This window comes from Acanthisitta chloris, unplaced genomic scaffold (assembly GCF_000695815.1).
Source record: "Acanthisitta chloris isolate BGI_N310 unplaced genomic scaffold, ASM69581v1 scaffold1310, whole genome shotgun sequence".
Classification (NCBI taxonomy): domain Eukaryota; kingdom Metazoa; phylum Chordata; class Aves; order Passeriformes; family Acanthisittidae; genus Acanthisitta; species Acanthisitta chloris.
In genome coordinates, this window is record NW_008652042.1 from 27,815 (window position 1) to 39,082 (window position 11,268).

Sequence of the window (11,268 nt, forward strand, 5' to 3'; positions counted from 1 at the left end):
TTTTTAATGTTCACCTTTTCAATAAGAAACCTTGAGATTTAAGCATCTAAAGGTTGTTTTAGTGTTGCTGTCACTCACTGATGTTTCAGTACTTAATTGTTGTTAAATGTTCTGAATACTCTGAGCTCCTAAATGGAGTTGATGTGCAGTAAAGGTCCAGCAGGAGTGTTGTTTTTATTGCAAAAATTATGACAAATTATTAATAACATATACATGGTGATAAAATTGGGATTTTGAATAATTACTACTCATTGACTTTTTTACAGAAAAAAAATAATTGAATGAGTTGGGTTTTTCATTGTTTAGAATTTATTCTAGTCACTGCAAAATTGTTCTTTTTTGAAACTGTAAATCAAAGGAAAAAGAAAATCTCCACAGATGTTGTATGTGTTTGATGTATTAGACACATTTTTGCAGTGTACTGCCTGAAACCTAGGGAATTCATTAACTCACAAGTTACTGCCAGGGAGGGAAGCAGTCACATTTCCCAAGCTGGAGGATGTGGTAGGGCAGGCTTTGTCCTGCCTTGTATTTGGCTGGCTCTGGAGAAAGGGGATATCTTCAAACTGCTTCTCCCCTGGCAGCATCTGCTATTTAATTAACCTGATAAGGTCTGTGGCTTGCTGTTTCCCATTGTACAGCCAGGGATGATGAGAGACAAGAGCTGAGGCTCTGCATCAGCCCCCACTGGCTTTAGGACAAACTTCAGAGAGAGAGGGACAAGGGCCACAAGTTTGGGAAAGAAGAAGAGTTACCACCTTTCACCCTCAGCAAAGCAAAGCAGTTGTTTAAATAGCATTTGCCCTGTGAGGGACCTCTCTGAGCATGTTTTTTGACACATCTGTCTCAGCAGGGCACCACTTCAGTAGAGAGAGCAGGGCAGTGAGCCTAGACACCAGACAAGTGGTGGATGTTAATGCCACTCCTCCCAATTACCCAAGAAAGGCAAATAAAGACTTGAAATGGCAGTACATCATGGGAAAAAAAAACCCAAAACAACCTATCATCTAGTCAGTAAAATACTATCTCCCTGAATTTCCCTGATCTCCAGAAAAGAGGCTTCACCCAAGGGAACCTGAGCCTTCTCTGTGGCCATCCTGATCCAATGGGCATCACTTGGGATTTGAGTTGTAACTGTGTGAATGATAGAAAATCTTGTGGGTATGTTCAGTGGGGAACTAACTGAAAAGCTCTGAGTGAGGAGGTTGTGGTTGTTGGTAAAAGATAGAGGTGTCACTGCCATCAGGCACTGCCTCCTGTCATTCCTGGGATGGATTGCTTAAATTTACTGTGGCTCATTTCTCTCCCCCAAAATTGAACCTGGTTTAGAATTTCATAGCCCTCACAATAAATAACATCTATAACCCTGAGCTATATTCTGTGATCCTCACCAGTACCTGAATGGGATTTCAGATGTTGCTTTTGGTCTATAAAATGTGAAATGGTTTGCTTGTGAGACAGCCCCAATTCCCTGCAATGTGCTGCTGGCATAGCAGTCCCTGGGGGGACCAGGTAGAGGAGAATGTTCTCCCCCTCGATGTGAATCTCTCACTTGCAAACTCCTTCCACCACTGGATCTGTGAGGGCTTAAGAGAAACTGCTGTATCCACACCACAGGAGAATTGCTATCAAAAACAGTAGTAAAGGATTCTGAGAGGCAGAGACTTTTTTTATTTCTCTGCTATTGTTTGAATTGCAACAAGCAAATATGAGAAATACCAACTACTATAACCCTTGAGACACATTCACTTAGGGGCTAGCAGTGACCTTGTTGAGCACAGAGGTACTTGTTGACATTCACTTTTCCTTTTGATCCTGTTAGCAATGTCTCAGCCCGTGTCACTGTTTTCTGAAATGGATGTTCAATATTTGAAGTAACCTGGAACAAAGCATTCTCTTCTGATAACTGCATTTAAAAGAAAAGCTTCAATATTTACTGTTTAATGTACTAGGATTAAAGGTGTAGTGATCCACTCCAGTAGGTTTGCCCTACTTGGAGCTAAAGGGTGTCAAACAAACAACCAAGTTTGCACTATTTTGTAGGAAACTACAAAAGAGCTCCAAGGGTGAGAAGATTGCTGTCAGATATTGTTTTATGTTGAAAAATACAGTTCTTTTGTCTAATGATGAACTGCAGTGAATTCCAGAGGGAGGGATTAATGGATGACATTTACATTCAACCATGTATTAGAAGCATGTATCAAAAAAAAAAAAAAAAAAATCAAAGGAATGTATACTGGTAAAACTGTGGAAGGTTGCTGCTTTTATTTCAGATCAGAAGAAGAGTTCATGAATCCAAAGCACAACTGTTTTTTCCAAATAGATGTGCCTGTCCAATACAAGTTAATGCCTTTCTCTAAAAGCTTCATTTTTCTTACTGAAGTAGAGCATCTTTTTGCTTCAGGTTTTATTTTCTTTAGATCTGTAATGTGTGTAAATGAGGTAATGGAATAACACTGATTTACAGCAGCTGTGATCCAGCTCCTTCTCCAAAAATGCAAATGATTCCTCTGGTATTGGTCTCATGAAGAATGCTAACAGTAAATACATGGAGCCTTGCAGTAAATGCACAGTCAGCCTTGCCTCAAGCAAAGGCCAGCTCCAATATTTTATTTGGCATTCATTCTAATTGCTCAATGGCATACTCTTGGATTTTTTTTCACTCTGTGTTGCCATGATGAAACACATGGCAGATATTATTTCTCGGTCTGTTAGCACCTTGCGATGAGCTATTAACACTTGTCACTGTTTTTCTCCTCGGTGTCTTTCTCCTAGGAATTATGTCTGACCACCAGTTTGGAAACCAGTTTATGTGCAGTGTGGTTGCATCCCATGTGAGCCATCTCCCGACTACAAACCTCAGCTTTGTTTGGATTGCTCCACCTGCAGGGACAGGCTGTGTCAACTTCATGTACGTATACACACAAAGCCAAGGAGAAGACAGTCACTTTGGGGATAATGAAATGGTCTAACCTGCTTGCACTAAGACCTTATGTCTGGGTTAAGGAGTTAGACAGAATACACTGCAAAATATAGACTTTAGTAAGAAGTAAGAATGTTGAGTTCTTCCTGGCTGAAGGGTTTCTGTGCATGTTAGGACTTTATGTTTTCAAAGCATGTAGGAAGGAGATAGTGGTTTGTGATGTAGCTAATGTCATCAGGTGACATTAGTCAGGTGGGGGTTGGTCTCTTCTCCCAGGCAACCAGCAGCAGGACAAGAGGGCACAGACTCAAGCTCTGCCAGGGGAGGGTTAGGTTGGATATTAGGAAGAGATTTTTTACAGAGAGAGTGCTCAGACATTGGAATGTGCTGCCCAGGGAGGTGGTGGATTCACCATCCCTGGAGGTTTTCAAGCTGAGACTGGATGTGGCACTTAGTGCCATGGGCTAGTAACCACAGTAGAGTTGGCCATGATGATCTTGGAGGCCTTTTCCAACCCAGCTGATTCTATGATTCTATGATCAGAGAAATAATGTACAAGTCTTGCATTTAAACAGAAATTGTTTCTTCTTAGGCATTAATCATATAACATATAATTTATGAAGTTATTAATCATCACATATAGCTCATTTGCACTGACCTAATTTGTTAACTGTTGCATTTAGTAAGAGTTAGAACATCGCACAAATGATCTTATTCAGATGATAAGCATCAACATAAAATACAAGTATTTCAGAGTAGTTATAGTCAAGTATTTATGGTTCCTAATTATGAACACTTTCAGCTTCTGTTGAACTAGGAATAACCAAGAGGTTTTCTTGGTGAATTGTTTTAGAGACCTAAGTAATCATTCTATGACTTAGTACCATATGAAGTTCCAACAAAATACACAGCTTAACTTGAATATTAGTGTACATATTACTATACTTTACCTTAAAGTAATTGCTAATTGTTTGTCCCAAAATTTTGGTAGATGAGATTTGAGAGAGAAAATACACAGTAAGTGTACAATAAGTAAACAGTTGCAACATCTCAGAGACCTTTCCAGTGTTTCTGTGACTATTCTGTTGTCAAAAGAAACGTTCCTCTGAGTATTATTCCCCACAATGTACCAGAGAAGCTGGTCATAGTCTTTAAGATTTGACAGAAGTCAAATTTAATTAAAAATTTGGGGAAAGATTGTTGCTGTTTTACTTAAATTCTGTGTCAGAAAAGGTAGCCTTAGTTGAATATACCTTGAGGAAATTGGTCAACTGTGGGTTTTTTTCTGTCGAAAATCTGTGGATTTTATACTTCTTTTAATTCTGTTCTCATAATAGTTTCCTTTGTTGATCAAATTGAAGCAACTAAAATTTGTTCTTTGAGCTCCCTAGAGATATTACATCTTGTCTGTATATTCTGGCTTATTCCCTTCCTCAAATTTTTTGGTTTTCCTGGTGTCTGATAAATAATTATTGAATTGTTGGCTCTAACTTGCACAGTGGCTATGAATGTATTTGTTTGAGTTGTGATGCTCCATTGTGAGTTTTGAGGTCAGTTTATAACCCATTATTCATTTTCCTGTCTCTGATTTCTTTTTTCCATGGCTTTTTGTTGGTTTTTTGTGTTCATGTTTGCCATTGTTGAACAAGAGTTGACAAATAACTCTACAGAAATACAAATACTCCTATGACTGCTGATTCCCATTTAAGTGAAATTAAAGAGATATTTTCTAAGGCAATAAGTGCATTAGCAATCTTGAAATGCATGCAAGGTTCAACATTGGCTTCAGTGGAAATAGATTTAGGTTAGCACTGAACAGTTTTGGAAATTCAACCTGTAATTCCCTGTTTGTCCAAGTCATAATCCACCTCTTCAGCATTATCACCCTTCAGAAAGGATGATGCTTGCACTGTGTTGGTAAAGTCCTTAGCCATGCTGCAGTGTGCAGGACATACATAGCAGAAATCTGGATTTATTCTTGGCTCTGTTGCACCATGAGTGTACACCTACAGCTGGCAGGACTGAGAGGCTGATCCTGCTTGGAGAAGCTGCTCCCATGGTCCCTGCCCCACATGACTCTCAGTCTCAGGGACTTTTCACAATGCCTCACCCCATATAAGGGTATAAGGATGCTCCATGAGTGATTCTGTTTTGGTTTTGAGAATGAGCAAAATGGTGCAATTCTATCAGTTTGGTGTCCTGTAAAACAAATTCAGACCAGAGGCTCAGCTTCTCTGAAGTTGGTGTTTGCTCCAGGATCACACTTGGCTGCAGGACTACTGGGTAAACATGATCATCAGTTGAAGGAAATGTAAGGAGGAGAAATATGTTTTACCTCTAATCCTCCTTCTCAATTTTCCTTCAACTGCCCACACTTTCTTGCCTCAGCTGGTGTTTTCCCTGCCTACTAAATCATAAGTTGCAGTAAACAAAGCTATTTTTGTGGTTTATTTAGTCTGGCTGCCTTACCCAGTTCCCTGACTTCAGGATTTCCAAAGAGTTGCCTGCACCTTGTTTGTCTTCCTTTGTGCCTCTATAGCTAATAATAAGCAAGATTTTTTAACACTTTAAATTTAGTATATAGTTTAAATTTTATACACATTACATTTAATATATTAAATGAATTTTTATCTAAGTTTAATTTAGTATAGATTAAAAATATTTACAAAAGGTCCCTGCATTCATAGACTCTGACAACAGCCTAAAAGCTTCCTATGCTCTTTGTTGCCAATACATCTGTGATTCAGATCAGCTCATTAGTCTTTGACCTCTCTGGGGATGGATAATAAGGTTATTAATTAGCACTAGCTTTGACGTGCGATTTTTGCAGAGCTGATACCTTTCCCTGGACAATTCTTGTGAGGGGCTGGACAAAGGTCACCAGGCAAATCTCTCACAGGCCAGTGCACAGCTAGATTTATTAACTGCACATGTTATTGACCTGTTCTGGCTTCTACTAGAACAGTGGAATTCCAAGAGTGTGACACAGAGATGTCATGACCCTGTAGGGCAAAATTCCCTTTGACTTCATCCATGCTTTTTGGTGTTCTCTTCCAAAGCTCAGTCCTGAGAAAGACTGAACCTCTAAGAAACAAGATTGGTGTGATGATGCTGTCAGTCTGTCCTTCCTTGTAGCTCTTGTGCCCAGTGATGACCAAACAAATGTGACAGAGTGGTTTGAGGTATCAGATGCAAAATGTCATAAAGATCAGTAGCCTGGTAGACCATTTATACCAGTAAGTCTGGACATTCCAATTTCCTGTTGGCAGCCCACCCTGAATTTCCCAGTCATGGCTAAGGAGATGGTTCCTGGCCATGTTTGGTTTAATAAAACAGCCAGAGAAGAACACAAAAAGTACTGCTGCTATTGCAGGAGAGGAGGGCTAGCAAAGCTTTCATCCTCTGGGATGAGGGGAAATGGGAATGTGGGAAGGGATGTGGGACACAGTTCTGTAGAGGGCTCCTGCAAGGAAGATGGGCTTATTTTTGGGGTGTGAGATGCAGGGGCACAGCAAATTTGGATTTGCACCTCATACAGTAGCTTGCCAGCACAACACTCAGCTTCTTTCCTGCCCCACTGGAATATTCCTCATCTCTGCAGTTCGATGCCATCCAGTTATTTCCACTGCAGACAGTGCTGTGCCACTGCTGGATCTGAATATAATGCTCCCTGATGGAGCTGTGTGTCTTGCCCTGGCTCAACCTTTTGCCTCTTCCCCAGCTTCATGAGGACAAGGGATGATGTAGAGCCCTGTGATCCATGGGGGAAAGTGGCTGGAGCTAATCTGGTTTTGTGCAAAATGAGGCAATAGCTATGTTTTTACACTAATTGTGTGCAAATTGGTGCTTTTTTTCGATCTCTTTTGTGGGGTTTCCTCCCCTAAGTACCTTATTATGGCCACTAAATGTTTAGAAGTACATTTTTATGAAATACACTTCTAAGAGAAACCCCCAAAAGGTGCTGGTGTCCCTGAGGTACATCTTGGAGTAATCCTTTAGTATGTTTTCACTGTTGATACTCATCATGTGAGTTGATACCATTCATTGCAAAATAATTTTCTTAGCAATAACTTAGCACTCTCTCAAACAGGTGCTGAGCTGCCAGGATCTATAAATGCTCTTTACCTCCAGAAAATAGTAGGTCCTCCTTTACACTTACAAGTAGTTTCTCTGTTTGTGGGCAAATATGTAAAACATTCTCTTCATAATCCTCCAGCTAGGTTTCCTGGTTTGTAATTTCTGCACTAAGCTCACACTAACCCAGTTAAAGCCCAGCCTGTCAGCAGGGATAATAGTGGCTGGTAAGCAGGGTGGCACGCTGGGCTGCAGCTCTAGGGTTGTTAAGCCTGTTGTTTTATAGATGGCTTAACTTATTAGTTTGCAAAAGTGATAAAGCTGACCTAAATAGCAAAAGCATATTGTGTTTTGACCACCAGCATGGTTTATTGCAGAAGTTTCAGCTATTGTATTGCATAGAATTGGTGGCTATAGAAATTACCTAGAAAAATAAGTATTTTTCTTATGAAGCCATTTTTGTTAGTCACTCAACAGGTGTCTAATTAAATTATGATTGTGTCTATACATTTATTCACTATAACTTCTATTAATAGTGGACTGGACTTCTTTAGGTCTGGAACACATGTGCTGTGAAGAAAGCCTGAGGGAATTGGGTTTGTTTAGCTTTGAGAAGAGGCTCAGGAGTGACCTCATGGCTCTCTGCAACTACCTGACAGGGGTTGGAGAGAGGTGGGGGATGTCTGTCCTGCCATGGCTGCAGGGAGAGGACTAGAGGGAATGGCCTTGAGCTGAGACAGGGGAGAGTCAGATGAGATGTTAGGAGAAATGTTTTCCCTGTCAGGGTGTTCAGGCACTGGAATATTGCCCAGGGAGGTGGTGGAGTCACCATCCCTGGAAGTGTTTAAGAGGTGTCTGGATCTGACACTAGAGGATATGGTTTAGGGGTTCCAACAGAGTGGCTGGTTAATGGTTGGACTGGATGATCTTAGAGGTCTCCTCCAGCCTTAATGATTCTATGATTAGTGTCTGCCTGAGTCTGTAGGCAGTGTCTAATAACCCATGTAAGAGATGTGACCCATCACAACTGATATTAACATTCTGTGTGCTGTCATTCTTTGAAAGTACTAAAAGCCTCAGTGATGTATTATGTGACACCTAATTAGCACAGCTTACAGTGCAAATGGCTAAAAGGGAACAGGAATAGCAGTGGTGATGTCCCCTGTGAAGACAAAGGTAAGAGAGCTGTAGTGTCTGAGGCAGGTCCCTGGCACATCTCTTCTCCTGAGGCAGGGACAAGTGATTCTCAGCATAGCTCCTGGAAAATGTTTGGAACTGAATGCTGAGGCAGACAGCTGAAGTACTGAAAGAAACTTGGAAGAAATTTCCCAGAAAGGAGATGTTTTTCACTGAGAATATGCATTTTCCCATAATCACCTAAAGATACAACTCCTTTCTGGGAAGTTTGAAGTACCCTGTTCCAGAACTGGTCTTTTCATGCCCATGTGTTTAAGCTCATTTCAGGAACTGGCAAATGGTGTTAATGTATGAATGTGAAATATCATGCTGTACAAACACTATGGAACATAAAGACTGTGATTGAGACATTTGGTTACCTATTTAAAGCATTTCTAGAAAGCCTATGATAATAATTACAGCAACATTGAATAAACATCCAGGAAGATTACATGGTTTGCTATATTAGTCCTCCAGCCAGGGTGGGAAAGGGCTATACTGTCTGAAGGAACCACATTTCCCTGGTAAACCACTTAGCTAAACTGTCATTTAAGACACTGTTTACTGGGTTTTTTCAATTGTTTGAAAGAAACACAGAGGATAATCTTCAAGATTAAGTATACAATTATGTTTGCTCTATACACAATGATAATACACACAAATATTAACATAAAAGTAAATAGAAAATAGCAAATAACAGAACTAAGTTCCCTTAGGTCCTTTGCGATTATATAGTCTATTGACACTTAATTATATGGTCATATAAGTTTTTCTCCCTTATATTCTTATGACAACACAGAATTGTACACTGAAATATATTGTTGTTCATGGCATCTGAGTTGCTGCTAGGATTTGAAATCTTTGCAGTCAGTTGAAGAGTAACATAACAAATATGGAAACCTTAATGTTCAGACAGCCTTGACTTTGGGGTTCTGCGAAGCAGCAGCTCCCAACTTCAGTTAAGTGCTGCCCTTCTCTTCCTACTCTTCATTACAAGGTAAGGGTGAAGCAGGGTATTTCATACCACTCTTTTTGATATTGGTGTGGTCTCAGAGTCAGGGGTTGTACAGGCAGCACCAAATGAGGTGCAGTCCTTGTTTACAGTCAGTGTAGTTCAGACCTTAGCTCAGTGTTGCAGTTGGTTTTATTTTTGCTTATAACTTGTGGAAAAACCCCACATCAGTAATTGTTCCTTGTTAGTGTGTTGGTTTAGTGGAACTATGAAGAAAAATTACTCCTTTGCTTGGTTTTCCACTTCCCTGGGTAGAGGCATTGTTGTGCTGTCAGTCAGCATTATGTGTAACATTCTGAAAATCATGAGCCAATATTGGATTCAGGTCGTGGCTCTGCTCTCATGGCCCATTTTGATGTGGTGCCCAGATTGCCTCCTTCATCTTCTGCACTTGTTAATTTTCCAGTGAAATGCAAACACCGTGCATGGACTCATTGTGACTTCTCTAAGGATGACCCTAAGCAGAAAAGACTCATTTGACTCTGCAGAATAGGTTTAACTTGTCTGTTAGTTTTGCCTGAGTTTTTTCTATTTTATGTAAAGCAGACAGAGATGAACAATGAGGAATTCTGGGTGTTTTCAGAAATGTTCTTAACAGAAGATGGTAGCACAAAGAGTACTGGGATGATGAATATTCAAAAGTGTTCAGAGCAAACAAGAAAACCATGAGGGAGAATGGTTGCTGGTTGCACCTAAGTTTCCACTCCTCAAAGTGGTTTTCAGTTTTCAACTGGAAATAGGATATCTAGGTATCTCCAGGTAGGTATGGATGTGAGCTGTGTGTCTGTAACTCCCTTCAGAGTTAATGGGGTGCAATCTAGATCCATAGACATCCAGAGCCTGACATTCAGTTCTACATCTAGAGAGACATACCTGCAGGTCTAGAAGGTCTCTATAGCTCTACTACTTTCATTAGGACATTTCAAATTATTTAAATACATTTAGGCAGCTGAATTTTGCCCTAGATCTCCACTGACCAAAAAATGGGTCACAAGCTACCTAGACTCCATGTAGACCTTTATATAGGCAGGTATTTTAAAATGGTTTTAATCCAGATTTGAATCCCACCTGGACACACTCCTCTGCCTAAACATAAGCACCTTGTACCTAATCATGCAAATTAATTTTTCATCCCCACCACCCTCAACAGTCAGTAGCTTTGTCTGTGTCAAGAATTCCCAATGAGTGGGCTGCTCAACAGTTGCAGTCTGCTGAAGGGTAGGAATAAAAGTGGCATAAAATCTTGCAATTTTTTTCCTTGGAGGTAAAATCTGTTGTCTAATACTCTCTTAGATGACTGATCCTCCTACTGAAAGCCCACTTCAATGAGGGGGCTGCTCAATTTTTAATCTTTTCTCCAAGTTTGCAGACAACTGACCATTTGCTATTTTAGGCTCCTCATGCTGTGTACTAAGTGTCAGAAAAGCAAACCCAACAAAGCCAGAAAGAATGGGTATGTGAACATTATTTAAAATAAAAGCACATGAAAATTCTATTGGTGTAAGTTGAACTTAATTCCAAAGGTGAACAAAAAGCATAAAATGCTACTTCCATCAGCATTGTGTAATGCCAGAATAGAAACTGCAAGATTATACAATATTAGGATGGTTTCTTTTCTTTTTGTGATCCAAATTTAATGTATCACATACTTGTAATGTATGATAGCAGAAGGCAACTCAATATAGCCCTTGGCTACTCTATTAAAGATTTTGTTGTGGTTCCATATAGGAGTCTGGCACCTCCTGCATGAAATAAAATAAAATTCAGTAATTTTCTACTGGTATTATCTAAATAATAAAACAATCATGGTGAGAATTACTTCCCTTCTTAAAAGTGTTCATTTGGCAATCCTAGAAGAAGAGATTAGATTTTAGTTTATTCCCTTTCTGCACAATGTTCCCATTATTTTTGTGCCTGAGACCATCAATTCACAATCCATGGATCTGTTATCAGCAGTTGTGTTTAAAATTCCCTCTTGAACTCTGAAAAAAATAATCTCTGAAATTTTTCCTCAGGGTGATTTTTCAGAACATATTTTAGTTCATCAGCAGCATAAATCTCTGTTTCATTCAAAGAGTTGCTT

The 11,268-nt window shown here is 39.8% G+C and overlaps 1 protein-coding gene across 1 annotated transcript in view; it reads left to right on the top strand.

Annotated features, from left to right (window-relative positions):
- Positions 1-2,775: 2,775 nt before the first annotated feature.
- Positions 2,776-11,268, top strand: part of LOC103802976 (reelin-like) — a gene marked incomplete at both ends in the record, with an annotated part of 141,870 nt that continues 133,377 nt past the window's right edge. The window contains one exon of the mRNA XM_009075514.1: positions 2,776-2,911. Within this exon, the coding sequence (XP_009073762.1) occupies positions 2,776-2,911 (136 nt within the window). The remainder of the gene's footprint in view (positions 2,912-11,268) is intronic.